Genomic DNA, 15,845 nt, shown 5'->3' with positions numbered 1-15,845 from the left:
CAATTCCCCTCCAACCGATTGAGTCGGGGAGGGGGTAGGGGCATGTTGAAGCAACATGGACTATCATATTCCTGGAAATGACTTTTGGAAAAAAAACTCTTTGGTTAAAATATGGGGGTGTTCGAGCCTCTGATATCCCTGACCTTGAACTTAAAGAACTCTCAAAGTATCTAAACCGCGAGGGGAGTGTACTTTGAGGCGTTACCATGGCAAAACAGGAACGCCTCCTGGCTTTCGAAATCGTATTCAACTTCCAGACGATACTCCGTCTGCTGTCAGCACTATAACGGTCTTCAATGCACTTTTTAATTGCACCCGGAATCCCCTCGGCAATTACTACTTTCCGTTTTAAAGTTGCGGCTTAGGAGTTGCTTGATAGACAGTGTTAGAAATGAGAGAGAGAGAGAGAGAGAGAGAGAGAGAGAGAGAGAGAGAGATTTGGTAGTATGGGACAGAGTGAGTGAAGTATGGGACAGAAGTGTGGTCCCATTCAGCGAAGTGTGGGACATCGCCATTCGTTTATGTACTGGTCCATACTACCTCTCAAAATTACGGAAGTGTGGACCAAAAGGCCCACACTTCCTAGAAGTTTGGGGCAACTTCCATAGAAATGATAGTCACCAGTCTTTTGATTATGGAAAGCTGGAATGTATTGTATTTGCACAAAAAACACAATTTATCATTTAAAATTGTATTTACATTTGTGGTTTCTTGGTTGTCGTCACAGGGAATGACGATCAAGACAAAAACAACAACTAAGTGCTAAAATCAACTAAAAACCATAATTTTTCCGGGAGACTACCTCAAAAGGGCCTTTATAAAGTTTAATATACAGGCACGCATGTGGACACCGGCGCCCCATACACTCTACATTAATTAGCTAATTAATACTAGGAGTAATTAGCGACACAAAAACAAAGCAATAAGATGGAAGAATCGAGCGATGACATGGACTTTTCTATAGATTCTACGGTAAGTACACCGCATATCTCACGTTAAACTAATAGTGAACTCTAACCGTGAAAAATAATTTCTAAAAACTAGTTAACAGGGACTCTACGTAGACTACTCGTAATTAGCACGCATTAATTACCACCGGTATAGCGGCTAGTCGTCTAGTTACAGATCAGCGGTACCATACCCCTAACTCCAGGAAGCTCCAACACCGGCGCCGCGGCGGCGGTGTTGGAGCTTCATGGAGTTACGGTACCCCCAAAACTTCCGCTGAAATTACATCTCGACCTACGTCTGGCTTTAATGACTGTGGAAAAATGTCAATTTTATTCTTTTAAAACATCCCATACCAGACGGACATTTTTGTCTAGTCCAAATCTAGAATTATTGATCGTCCTTTTTAGGTTTAAGAAATAACTAATCTGGTCTAGATTATAGACTAAACATCTAGTACTTTGGAAGTAGAAATCTACTGTAGATCTAGAGGTATAGAGTTCTTAGTTAGACTTAAAGGTCTAGACCTAGATCTACTTAAAATGACACCATGATTTATGATAAAAATGTAATATTTTTCAAAGTGTTCCCAGGTTTTGGTTTGTTTTGTTTTCAATTAACTTCGGAGTAAATCAACAACTCTTTCACGTAAAGTCAGAAAACCGTATCTACTAAGCATAATTTAGCCTAGATCTAGTCTAGATCTATGACCTTTTTGATGATACAGTATGATTGAAATATGTGCTTAATTTTTAAGTATTAATCAAGTATCAGTAGACGGCTTCGGGTTAGACAGAGTCTAGGCTCTAGCTAGGGACAGTAGATAAGACACTCTGTGAAAATATTTATAAGTAAAGATTGGATGAAAAATATGATTGATGAAATTACAAAGTTCCATAGAGAGTGCTTCAGATGTTTGGAGAAGTGAATTCAACAGCTCATCTCTCCATCTCCTTTTTTTTTTTTGCTGGATTTGCCATTAACTAATTCCTGTAAACATGTAGATTTAAGTCATTGAAATTATTGGTGAAATTAGATATCATTATAGGTGAAATAAGTCACATTAACATTTTCACACTAAAATTCCAACTTAAACAGTAAAGAGGCATTTAGAATGGAGTAGCACAAATACATTAACAACAAGCAGTAAACACAGGCAAGGAAAGTAATTGATGATTTTGTCCTTTTCACAGATGCAAGCCAATGCACACCATATTGCCAGAATGCTAGCCTTCAACATCCCTCCCCATGTATACTACCCTCATTTGAAAAAAGGAGGCTCTCTTAAAGAACTGGCAAGAAAATTTCGAAAAAGAGATGAGAATGATGAGCAAGAAGAGGATGATGAAATGGAACTAGACGATGATGAAGAAGAGGAAGGAACAGAGGATGATGAAATGGAAGGAACAGATGAGAATGAAGAGGAAGGAGGAACAGAGGGTGGTGACAAGGAAGGGGGATCAGAGACTGAGGAAGGAGAAAAGAATGAAGAAACCATAACAGGTCAGTTGTACTGGTAGCATAATGGTATATTATAATTATTTTATTCATTGTTATTTCACTGTCTTTAATATAAATAATTATATAAAGTATTGATCGTTGAGTAGTGATTTTTCTTTATTTGTTTCTGTTTTATTTTGTCAGGAGAGCCAATGGTAACACAGTGATGATTGTGTACAAATATAGTTTTCCTGTCCAAGAACACTTGCATGAATAATCATTTTCATATTTTGTTTACTTTGTTCTTCTCAAAAATTCATTACTATATTTCATCCCAACTTAACAGAGATCATCCTTGGGCAAGTGTAATCTAAACAGTTAAAACGATAGTATCCATGTAAAAAGAGGGCATAATAGATACTCTCAAATTGTTATAAGTTGATACTCTGTTGACAAGTGGGCATGGAGGACCCCATCCCAATATGTAGTAGTATTTATACATTTTTGACATATTTAAGGGACAAGTACAGTGTACCTCCCCCTCCCCCTCCTTGTTATCATCATGGACCAACTTCTCCCCCTCCCCAAGGATTAATGTCCCTGAATCAGGACATGGCAAGCACACACACTTGTGTGATGGACTGTAGTTATATGTCTGAAGGAAAATGAGAAGGGGACATGAGGAAATTTAAGGAGGTTATCATGAGCTATCACATGGCAGTTCAGAAACAACAAAGCTGTAAACTATAATGACTGTGAAACAGATAACTGAAGATCTCAATTTATAGTTTTGAACTGTTCAATACAAATTCTATATCCTTGTTATATGATATGCTATGCTATATCATATTGTATTGAACAGTTCAAGATGAAAAGAAATGTTTTTTCTGTCTGAAGAGCAGTAGGTTGATGAAAGTGAGATTACTTGTTATCATTCCATTCTAGAATCTTCTAAACGTGGAGAGCCAAGCTTGAGCAAAGATGATACTGAAGATGAAGATGAAACTGAAGATGAAGATGAAGATGAAGAAATTAAAGAACATCAAAAGAAATCTGGTAAATATAACCAATCATTATTTTCATGCAAAAGGTTTTTATATTCCAAACAGTTACAAAAATCAAAAATCAAAACGGCTATGATTTTGAGAAGTTCCTTTGGAACACTTCAAATAAAGTTGTATTATAAATATTGGTGTGTTTTAGGCCCTGTGCAAATAATTATTTCAAGAAATGCTCTTTATTCACATGTATTATCAAAGATTCTTTAAGAAGGAAACACTTATAGGGATAAAAAATGATTTAACATTTATGGCAGTGTAAAATTATTTTGTTTCCTCCTAGGAAGGATGCCACATACTTTTTAATCTCAAATAATATAATATGATTTGTAAAGAAACAAACTATATCACATTCATGCTTCAATTTCCAATGTTTATCATTTTAAAGACATTTTGGGCTCACTCTCCAAGCCTTTTTCAAGGCGAATGAAGACAATAATGATGATTTATTGTTGTCATTCGGCTTGATAAAGGCTTGGAGATCGAGCCAAAGATTTGTCTCTAAAATAATAAACGTTGGAATTTCAAGCAAGAATGTGATGCAACTCATTGTAAAAAAAACTTTTACAGTATATATCCAAGAGGTTGACCTCTACAATTTGAATATATACGTACGTATGTGTGTAGGTATGAAACATTTGTTGTTATATTTCATGTTATTCACACTAGGTCGAATTGAACGACAGTGTCCAGTATGTAACTCACCAACAGCAATGCTTGCAAAGCATCTCCGAAGAAAACACAAAAACCTAAATGAAGAGGAAATATGGGGCTTCATATACCAAGCCAGGAAAAAGTAAGCATGTATCATTAAGTATATCATGATTAACATGGTTTGTACATTACAAGATATCTCTGCAACATTGGAAAAATATTTTGTTGAATAAGAATAAGAATAAGATTTGCTATTGATTATAAACATTGAGTTCATTATAACACTTCTTTGTAGTATTTTCGTTGTTCATCCTATATTATAAAATGATTAAACATCGAACAGAAAAGAGTTTGCAAACTTTGAGATCATTTATTGTTTTTAACTTTCTGTATTGAAGTGGGAGATGTTGTTTATATTTATATGTTTGATATTTTCTTTATTTAGAGTCCCTATTCAAAGACAGTCTTCAAGGGGAAAGAAGAGATATGGCAAGGACTGCCCACTGTGTCAGGCAAAGGGCCTCACAAAGCTCACAGATCATCTTAAACGAAAGCACAAGGGTACTCGGCTAGATGCTGGAGGAAAGAAAGGTATAATACTCTATTTACAATCTTTTGAAGTCTACTAGTGTTTGTAATGTCACCACTGATTTCATATAAAAGTCATGTACTACATGTATAGTTTTAAGTCAATAAATCAAGTTGAGATGTCGCAAAATAATTGTGTCTATTCTGTTAAGTCCATTGGTCTTATGTTGTGTTACCTTCCCTCACATCAACAAGGATGTCTTTGGTAATTTGCTTATTGATTTAATATTATTTTCCATCTTGATGCTTGGAGTCAACAATTAATGAGTATTATGTTTACATTTTACCTTCACTTTTAAAGCCACACAGACAGACATTTTCGACAGATTCCATAAGTTTGCAAAGTTTTGCTGTAAGGACAAAACAAGTGAACAACATGTAACACAGCTGAGGAAGATGTCTGAAATGGCAGGTGGCCTCAATGTCTTGTTCAACGATAAGGACTCAATATACAGGTAACTTTCCCCCTAAATGAATTGTTTAAATATGTGTACATCAGCTGAACATTGCAACAACATTGAGAGAAAATAATACTGCCAGCTAATGTTGCTATTAAAAATAACTTGCCTGGCACTTGACATAGAGTTAATAGAATATGTGAGTACATTACTTAAAAGATTATTGTGTGGTTTAAACTTACTCTGAAAATCGTTATTCAAAATTAAATGAACCCAAAATATAAATTTTAATGACTCTAAGTTTAACTTACCCCATTTCTCTCTTTGGATATTTGCACTTGAAATAGTGCAGAATTTTCAATGACTACATGTGGTATTAAAGTGGTAGATCGAGGAGCTTGCTGTTTTCCTATCACCTTGATCAATCAATGAACATCTCACTGTCTGCTTTTGATATCAAATCCACCTCTGCTATTGTTTCTTTAAATGTATTAGAATTTGTTTTGCTAGAAGTAATTTTTTTTTAAAGAGAATACAGGCAAAAGTAAAACTCCAACCTTCAAATAATTTTACCATAATCCCAGGGTTTTTGAAGAGCTGAAGGCAGAGTTCAGACCGAAAACAGTCAGCAAGTATTTGTCCAGCTTTTCCAAGTTTATCGCGATGCTGAAAGTAGAATATTCTGATGCAGAACAACTTAAAATTTCTCCAAGAGAAATCCAGCGAATGGAAGGACTTCTGATTCAGCTTACAAAGAACACTGCTCTTGGAATCAAGGAAAGAGAGGCGGAATTAAAAGACACTATTCAAGGTTGCTTGAGGGCATTAAATGAAATTCGTTGATTTCCAATTAATCTCATGTGTTTTTAAATCGTTGCATTTGTTTGTTTCTTTCCAGTTCTTTTTTAAGGTTAAAATTTATTTGCAATTTTTTTTTGAATTTGTTGAATGCTTTTAAAAGCTCATGTCATATTTTTGCTTCTTGCCAGTTCTTTGGAAATGTTAACATGTCTTGACAATTGTTTGTTTCATTTTGTTGAATTTTCTCACCTGAGCAAAATGCTCACCTGAATAATTGTGATCGCGCTCGATCACCGTCAGTCCATCTTTGTCGTCCCGGTAAACTTCTACATTTTCGACTTCTCAAAAACGTATGGTCACATTTAAACCAAACTTAATGGGGATCATCCTTAGGCAAGGCGGACCTAAGTTGGTTACAATGAAGTACCCATTTGCCGGGGGATTGGGGGCAGCCCCTTTCCCCCTATGTGTCCCAGGGTCAAAATTTTCTTCTAAAAAACCTTTTGCTGTATTTTAGCCAAATATGACAAGAACCATCATTAGGAAAGGAAGTATTACATTGTTAAAATGGGGTTCCCATTTGACAGCCCCTCCCCCCCCCCCCTCCCCGAAATGCTTCAATGTACATAATTTGACATTTCCAAATTCATTTTCATAATTGCTTTTACTGGATTTTAGCCTAAATGGACAGGGATCTTAAGTTGTTAAAAAGGGTTACCCATCTGACAATGGGGGCATGGAGGACCCCCCTCCCCCCCACCAAAAAAAATATATATATATAATAATAATCTGGAAATAAATTGTCCATGGGGCCATAAATACCCCCCTTGTTATCATGGGGTACAGTAACTCCCCTCCCCCCCCCCCCCAAAAAAAAAGTCAGGGCATGGCAGACCCCTAATTTCATCTCCTCAAATTAACAAATGGTCCACGGACTTCTTGTTAAAAGTTATTTTGTTTTTGTTTTTTATTCCGTTCTTCCAATTCCCCCCATTTTGTGGAAATGGTTGATTTCAGTTTATGTTTAACATATAAACTAAAAAAAATTCTTTTTTTGTGTGTGTGTGTTTCAATTTTTCATTTCTTTGCATGAGTGCTTCTTTTCATGTCACAAAATAGTTAGCTGCAGTATTTACTCATTTCCATCACCTTAGCTGTCATACATGTGAGACTCTTTAATATTCCTCATTCTTTTAGTTTTTCTCTTGACTGTCGGTATTAAAGTGTGTTAGTACTAAAATACTGCATCTCACCATTTTAAAGACTGCATTGAACTTAGTTCCTTCCTTCATTCCTTCCTTGAACCTCTGTATCAAATAAGTGAGATTAGGTTCGATATATTCATGGTGAAAAAAGTCAGGAAGGATTATTTTGGTAAATTAATACCAAGATGATAAAAAATGAATAGCTAAAAGATAGTAACAAATCAACTTTTTTGTGAAACAAGTACTTGTACTTATATCCCTCTTTTCCAAATATTCAATATACAAAAAAAAAAAATCTATTCTGTATTTGAGTATCCACTATACTAGTGATATGTTGAATATTACCATGGTAACAGCAATTTTATGTTCATGCTGACAACACAAAACGTTTGAAATATATTTTATAGAAGAAAGTTCCATAATGAACCTGCACACTTGAAATACGCTAACGTTTACAAAGAAATAGGAAATATGTAGACACAAATAATCAAAATATAAATTGAGACGAGCAATATACATGTGTAATATTCCACTTCAAATACAATTTGCTATCACCATTCCTTCATGATATAACCATGTATGAACTATTGAGATGGATAAATGACACTCCTGTATTACCTGCATATGACATATGTTCAATTAGTCTTATATTTTCTATTTACAGAGTTGATTATTCCTAGAGAGCATCTGAGGAAGTTCTATACGGAATTGAAGCATCACGCGGATAGCTTTGAAGGTTTGATCATTCTTCTTTTTTTTTTAATTGCATGCGACTAAAGGAATTTAATAACAGACAATGAGAATGAATTGCATATCACAATATCTCAAGTGTGGTGATAGGGATACTAATGTGGAACTTAAATGATTTTATCTAATCCAACATAAAGAAAGTTTACCAAGTATGTGTAAATATCAAATTAACATGTAGTTTAGAGGGAGTCTGAGGTGGAATGCTCTTTAACAGGCTTATACATGTACATGCACAGATAGATTGAAATAATATCTGATCTATTGCTATGTGTGGTTTTATTGCAGGAACTGACTGAAACATTCTTTAACATTTATTAAAGATTGCTTTTATTACTATATTCGTATTTTCAGAAAGATTTGCAGCTGGAGAAGAACCAAGATGGGACCAAATAAAGATGTTGCGAGACTTCTTGCTGTTGATGGCAATGTTGAGTGGTGCTCCGAGGAGCTGTGTGCTTACGAATATGACTGGTGAAGAAGTAGCAAATGCTACTAATTGCTCTGGTAAAAGGGTCATTAAGGTAAGAGAAAAACTTAATTCTTCAAAGAAGAAAAGGAAGTTACCGGTATGCCTTAAAAATGTTACTTCTTTAGTACTTTTTTACCTTCAATTAGATGTGTATTTGTAGATCTGAAAAAGCTACTTAATTCATAGAGATACTAGGAGTTGAAAGAAATTATGGCAGAATCAATGAAGTATCTAAACTTGCAATAAACCCAAGATAAATTAAACTGTAGGATACACGTTTATAAAGCCAGATTTTATTCAAAATTGTTTATGGTGGTATTTCAATGAAGAGTCTACTTTTCTGCAGGTTGGTGTTCACAAGACAGCTCGTGTTTATGGCAAAGCACAAGTGATCATTCGAGAGGATCAGTGGAAATATTTCACAATGTACGATGAAGTGAGGCATCTCTCTCCCGGTGGTTCTCAGTCAGTGGTAAACATGCAGGCACCATTCTTCCTGTCATCTAAGGGAAAGGGAGTAAACAAGCCCAGTACTGCACTCAATGAGTCTTGGAAGGACTTTGGCCTGCCAGGCAAAATCTCATCAAGGGCTATCAGGAAGACAGTGGTGACAGCAGTAAGTTAAAGACGTTGTTATACTTCTTTTAAAAGAATGTTTCTCTTTTTGTATCCCTCTCATTTTTATCAGTAATTTTGTATGGAGTTTAGGATAATTCATTTTATGTACCCAGTTATTCTTGCTTGTCCCATGCAACCATAATGAAAAACGACCAGAGCTTATAAATTTATGAACTTGTTAGATCTTGACTTTTAATATTAAGCATTCGCCTCCATGTATAGGCTCTAATTGGGGCAGATTTTAGTTTTTTCTAATGAAAAGAGCTCATTTCACCTCTTTTAATGTGTACTGAAGTCTCTGATCAAGTTTATGCCCCCGAAACACATACTGATACTAGATGCATGTGGATTAATGCCTAATTCTTCTCACAGCATTTCATTCATTCCCTACGATGTTTTGTGTTCTGTTACAGGCACGAGATGAATTATCAAATGAGGAGCGGCAAAGAATCGCTAGTTTCATGTGCCATTCTATAGAAACTGCTGATCACTACTATGCTGCGAGGTATAAGACCTCACAGAACATCGAATGTAGAGACCGAGTCTGGGACATGCTTGTTGGAGAGGTAATAATTTGTTTATTACCCATGTTCCTTACATTAAAAATATGGCTGATTCCTTCTTAATTAAGATCTCAGTGATTTCGCTTGTCGATTGCCACAAAGTGCTCTGTGTGCACTATTATTTATATACCAAGACGAACTTTGAGTTTGATTGAGTTCAATGTGAATTTGCTTATCAAATTTTCATGAACAAAGGCCAATTGTAGTAGTGTATACATACTTTATGCATGATCTCCTGATGAAAAATGTCTCCCTATGTACTGAAAAGCTTGTTGGGGATCGTCAAACATTGCAACAGCTGACATATTCATGCTAATTGCATATCTCCCAAATTTGACTACAAGTATACCATGTACTCTACTTGCAGAGAAAGAAAATACATGAATTCAAAACATTAGGGAACTTGTCTGTTGAATGCAAACTGAAAGCACCTTTGTTGTGATAGATTTGGCCTAAATTATTATTTTTTTAAAATTTTTAATGTATGTGCATAACAGGAAGTCCAGCACTATGCCGATCAGCAACAACAGCACAATTTGAGGCAATCACCCCAGCACAATACAGAGGCAACGGAGAGTGTGGAATCACCCAATACAGAGGCAGCAGAGAATGTGCAGTCACAACAAGCCCCCCTGACCCAACACTTACAAAATAAAACCAGAAAGGTTTGTAAACTGCTAACCCCAAACTTTCTAAATTCAAAAACAGCATTTTGTTTTTAATATTTTTTGGTTTTTAATTTTGTTTTGGGGGGAATGAGTTTTTATAACCCTTCCCAACAAAGTTTGAATAATCAGGGTGTGGGCAGTTGTCAGTCCACTGCAACATTTCTGAAGCAGACTACTTTTACACTGTTCGAGCCTTCAAGTTGACTTTCAGGTATAAATATGATTGACTATGGTAATGGCTGATTTGAAGAACAAAAAGTTGTTTACTGCTTCCAAAGTTTGGAGCAATATGGCAGAAACATGGTTGCCATATTTGGGGTATTAATCACCATTAGCAATATTTTTAGTTTTCTTCTCTTCATTTTGTCCCATTTGCAAGTTTATTAAGTGATAATGTAATATTAGACTTGGTTAGGTGGCTAGTGGTTTGTAAGTCTGCACTGTTTATCACAGATGCAATATTCTATGCTTCCTTGAAGACATTCTTGTGATTATTTATATTTTCTTTGCCTTGACTGTACTATTCAATATTGCTTTTACCAGCCAAGATCTCGCTTTAGACTGACTAGTTCTGAACTTGAGGATATGGAAAGAACTGTCCGTGCTGTGCTCAACAGAACATGCTTCAAAACAAAAAATCCAAAATTCAGGGACATAGTGAGTATTGTAGTTATTTCCAAAAGTATTTAGCACAAGTAAATGAATAATTCATAATGTATGAAATATTGGCCAGTTAGCTGTTTGCTAATGTATCATTAGCATGTTATGGAATATTATGTCATGTCAACTGGAAGTGTTATTAGGAAGAATTAAGAGAATTTCGTTATAATGTAGGCATATTGTCTTATCTCTCGTTTTGGGGAGTAAATATAGTAAAAAATAATTTTGTTTAACTGATATTTCAAAGGATATAACATCTGAATATTTACACTACATGGTTTATCTTTGATATTAAGATGTGTTTACTTTGTGTCCTTGTCAAATGACCTTTAAAAAAGTTTCATGAGGTTTAAAGGTACTATGTTCCTTTTGCAGCCAACCTCAAATTCTGTAGAACTTTGCAGGAATTATGAATATGTCATGTATGTCCTATCTGTGAAATGTAAACGTTAGCAGTGTCCTCATATTCAAATTATGCAAGGAAACCTGTTTACTTGCTAGACTTCACTGTCAGACACTATTGAGTGACTGACTGGCTTTTTTCTTCTTTGGTAATAACATACATGAAAAGAGTTGTAAAGGGTACATGAGCATTTGTCTACATCAATAACCCACTTCTTGTGATGGCCAAGATTAAATTGATTGAATCTTTGCGCAGCATAAAGCGTATGACCATTCGGTACAATTGTCTGAAAATCAAGACTATTACTTTTGGGCTCTATAGCCCTAAAGTCGTTTTGACAACTAATAGTCGTTATTTTCCCACTTGAAGACATTTTCAAGCCCCACCTTTTTTAGGGAAGTTCTAAATTAGTAATATCTTTTAAATGCAGTTGGAATTTAACTTTTTCATTTTTTTGGCCTGCAAATGGGACATAGTACCTTTAAGGGAAGTGACAAGAATTGCATATTATTCAGACATTTTGGTTTGACTGTTGATTAAACCAATTAATGTATTTATTTTGTTCAGACTGATGAAGCTTACCCCCTAATAATGGCAACTACAAGGCAGAAAATGTCAAGGCAACAGTTCTATGACAAGGCTCGCAACATGGGCCTGAGAGATGGTAAGATTATTGTCTTAATATATCCCAAGTCTTAAAAATAGTGGAAACCAGTTGATACCAATTAAAATGTTAACATGTTTTTAATGGTTTCAACTGGCCAGTTATAGCACCAGTGGATTCCAGTTTATTCTAGTTAAGATGTCAAACAATATTTCATGATACTAGTAACGACCAGTATACAAATACCAGTGGAAACCAGTAAAAGTACCAGTTGGAACAACTATCCCCAAATGGTGCTAAACTAATTCAACTAACATCCGGTTTCCTATTGGATCTACATGTAACTTGTTTCAGTTTGTTATGTTGCTTTCAAGTGAAAATAAAATGTCCCACTTGAAGCAAGTCCAATTACATTGAATGTTTTCCAGTTGAGACCAGTAGAATATATCAGTAGCCAATGGTATTTTCAACTGTATAAGGAAACTAACTACAAAAAGTTAACTGACTGGAATCAGTTAGTTGAGATCAAATGGATTTCAACTGGGATTAACTGGATATTTTTTTTAACCTGATGTATGATTTGGAATATGCTTGTCAGGACTTTTAAACAACCATACAAATCAAATCATGCCAAACTCATTTAATTGGAGGAAAGCAATTGCAAGGGAACGCCTTCCTCTGGTCTCTCTTTGCAATTCAAATTGAAATTGGCATTTACATTATGTTGGCCTAATGCATGTGAAAATGTGAAAGTGTGTTGCCATGGAAACATCAAATAGTATATATTTGTTGAAACAATAAATCTCAATAATGCAATACGCTGGTGTGGGATATAAATCAACTTAACTGATATTTCTAGTTTATTATGCTTACTGTTTACAATGGTTTCATGAAATCTTAGGATCCTTTTACAGCAACTGCATATCAGAGGCTGAATTAAGTTTGCATAACATATATACCAGAATCTGATTCAATGGAATCTTGGGTAACCTTATAGTTAATGTTGAGGGATAATCTAATTGTTTCAGAATACATTCTAATGGGATAACCTGTCACTTATATGTGTGTTTTTGTCTCTCTTTAGGGCTTTGGTGACTGTATGGTGGATCGTTCAACATGTTACATTCCCTACACATCATGATGTCTTCTACCAGAGATTACTAGAGCACTCCAGAGTAAACAGAATAGTTCCAGATTCTCAGCACATTATTATATTTCTTTTGTTACAGAAGGGTTCATGTACCACTTAGGCAGCCATTTTTTTTTTTTATGAATTAGCAAAGATTTCAAATCACCCTTCACCAACACAAGTTGATGTAATTTTCTTTGGGCTAAGGCTTTTGATAGAGTTGACCTTGTTTGCATTTATATAAATCACATGTCTGTTGAAATATGCTCTCGTGGATCAGGTCCTCCCTGTTAAATAGGAAACAAAGCGTTTTTATGGTGCTAAATTTGGTTACGCACATGTTAATAATGTAAAAAATCACTTCATCGTGCTAAAACTAAGACATTCATTTATTAAAGTCACCAGTGACCAATAGCTATTTAAAGTACCTTGAAATGAAGACAAGGTATATGTGTTTATATCCTGTATAAAAGATTGATAGATTTGAGCTGAGTAAATCGCCTTCAAGCACAGTTTCAGCATAATCTGAATGGTTGTCAGCTGGTATTGCATCTCATGCTATCGTGAGCAAGAGCAGCTTGCTATGATAAGTTGCATCCGATTGTGTATTGTTATGTTTATTTTTTCAGCTCGTGACATTACTAGGGAATATGAAGGTCTGGAGGATTTACAGGGGCGGATCTTAACTATTTGCAGACAAATTGTGGGGAAAATGTTTTTAAATATATGAAACATAATTATCTACATGAAACAGTTAATAATTTGTTGATTTATGAACCAATATACATTGATAAAAGTTAATATGTTTTGACATAATAGTGAATTTTTAAGCTTCGGGGATGTACACAAGTACAGGTGTACCAAGTTTGCATATTGCATTTCTGTAATAAATAAGACAAATGAAGTCTAAGCTGCCATTACATGCCATATCAGTAAACATGGACGGGAAAATAAGTACAGTTAGAGGGATAGTGAACCAGGAAGCTTGCGACCAATGGTCAATAGTTCAATGGTTAAGAGTTAGCTTTGATAAATATGCCTTTTAACACAATGATCCACAATATATATTTCAATAAATTTACCTATACATGTTAAGGATTTTTTGTCAGAAAACAGGAATGTTGGGATGAGAAATAACGGTACTCATTTTGTTACATGGTAACATATTAGTGGTATGTACGTTGTAAAGAGTAGCGGATATATCTGTAATCATTCAAGTGGGCATATATTGCAACACACTAAGAGATCGGAATGTTGCATCCTGGGAAAGTTGATGAGAACAATATGAGTAGTTCAGGACTGAGATGAAGCTATTTCTGGGTACTGGTCTGGTATACTGTGGCGTTAAAGCTTCTTCAATTTAATTGGATGTTTTATTATTGTTTCGTCGCGGCCAGCGGCTGAATTGAAAAAGATTTACAGCATAATGTAAACAATGAAAATGTACATTTTTTCTTAAAATGTAAAACATTGAAAGAAACTCAGTTATATAGAGGAAATAAGAAGGTTTATAATAATGGTCGAGATTTAGAGGTACTAGTCTACCAAAGTTTTATATATTAGGTCAGCTTGTTATAACATTATTATACATGATCATAATAATAATAATGGTGGCTACTTGCAAAGCGCCCAGGTCCGTCACGCATGATGTGATGTAGGTAACAAAACCTTTAATTTTTAGTTAAGTTGGACTGAGTGAAATGAGATTTATATTTTGAAGTAGAATTGAAATTCAGAATATTTATTTGAAATCAGAAAAACATGATGGAGAAAACCATGGAGAAATTACAAAACAAAGTTTCTTTGGGTTAATGATGTGTAGACTCAATAACGAAAGCAATTAAGAGTGTAATAGTTCAATTTTATTCTAAAAGCATTATAACATTGTTGAAACTATAAGCTTATAGATGAAACATAGAATATTGAAATTTATCATAATTGTATACTAGGGATTAATTAGACATCAATTTAAGGGGTTTTGTCATTGTGTAAGTTTTTTCACATTGACTCTGTACTACATTGATGTTTGAGATTGTGTATAGTTTTATCCCATGTAACTTTGACATTGTTTGTCTGTACTCAAAGGTATATAAAGTGCATATGTTTAATAAATCCTTAAACCTGTGATACACAAGAGTTGGCGTGTCAGATGCACGGCTTTTGGTTGTGTGTGGGTGTGTGCGTTTGTGAGGATGTTTGTGTGTGATGTAGGTCCCTTGGTCAGAAAATTTCATGATGCATATAGGCAGTACAGCCCAAACATATATGTCCGTGTGTGAAATGAATGCAAAAAAAAATGAAATGAAATGATCGAAGGAAGAAATAAAGAAATAACGAATCAGAGAAAGAATTGATGAAAGTTTGATTAAAAAAACTTAAAAACCCATTCAAAAGTGAGGACCAGATCGATTTCCTCTAAAGGGATGCCTGTTTGTGATGTAATATTATGACCATGCATAGCAAGGGCATTTAAATGGTGTTGTTGTTGTTGTTGTTGTCGTAATTGTAGTGCTTAACTCAGCAAGCTGGGGCCGGTTCCTCGAAACCGTCATAAGTATAACTTCTTGACCATCCCATTCAAACGTGTGATATAAAATATATAGAATTAACACACGTTTCAATGGGAAAGTCAAGAAGTTAGACTTATGACTGTTTCGAGGAACGGGCCCCTGGATACAATTCTTCGAAAGAGGGCGTCCCGCATTTTCGTATCAGGTTCATTTTTACACCTCTTCAGACTATGTTTGAAATGAACCCTTTTGGGCTTAAATAATAAGATATCAGAGATTAAACTATAAGTAGAAGTTTTAATAATAACATTAAACCATTTTCCTGCAATATTTGTCATAAGAATTTGTTAAAGAACCATCTTCTGTAGGCGTCCCACAC

The 15,845-nt window shown here is 34.9% G+C and overlaps 2 protein-coding genes across 2 annotated transcripts; both read left to right on the top strand.

Moving 5' to 3' along the window:
- The first annotated feature begins 399 nt into the window (after nucleotides 1-399).
- Nucleotides 400-5,929, top strand: LOC105441124. Its single transcript, XM_030981259.1, has 7 exons — nucleotides 400-972; nucleotides 2,142-2,451; nucleotides 3,334-3,444; nucleotides 4,116-4,242; nucleotides 4,546-4,691; nucleotides 4,990-5,143; nucleotides 5,671-5,929. Exons 1-7 carry the CDS (start codon nucleotides 928-930, stop codon nucleotides 5,927-5,929), a joined length of 1,152 nt encoding a protein of 383 aa, XP_030837119.1. The 5' UTR covers nucleotides 400-927.
- Nucleotides 5,930-7,751: 1,822 nt separating this feature from the next.
- On the top strand, nucleotides 7,752-15,092 carry LOC115918491. The gene is made up of 8 exons (XM_030980484.1): nucleotides 7,752-7,828; nucleotides 8,194-8,363; nucleotides 8,658-8,927; nucleotides 9,343-9,495; nucleotides 9,990-10,157; nucleotides 10,704-10,817; nucleotides 11,791-11,887; nucleotides 12,912-15,092. Exons 2-8 carry the CDS (start codon nucleotides 8,238-8,240, stop codon nucleotides 12,920-12,922), a joined length of 939 nt encoding a protein of 312 aa, XP_030836344.1. The 5' UTR covers nucleotides 7,752-7,828; nucleotides 8,194-8,237; the 3' UTR covers nucleotides 12,923-15,092.
- Nucleotides 15,093-15,845: the final 753 nt, after the last annotated feature.

Source organism: Strongylocentrotus purpuratus, unplaced genomic scaffold (assembly GCF_000002235.5).
Source record: "Strongylocentrotus purpuratus isolate Spur 01 unplaced genomic scaffold, Spur_5.0 spur5_scaffold_11, whole genome shotgun sequence".
NCBI lineage: Eukaryota > Metazoa > Echinodermata > Echinoidea > Camarodonta > Strongylocentrotidae > Strongylocentrotus > Strongylocentrotus purpuratus.
The sequence above is the reverse complement of the archived record's forward strand: the minus strand, read 5'-3'. Positions and strand labels throughout refer to the sequence as shown.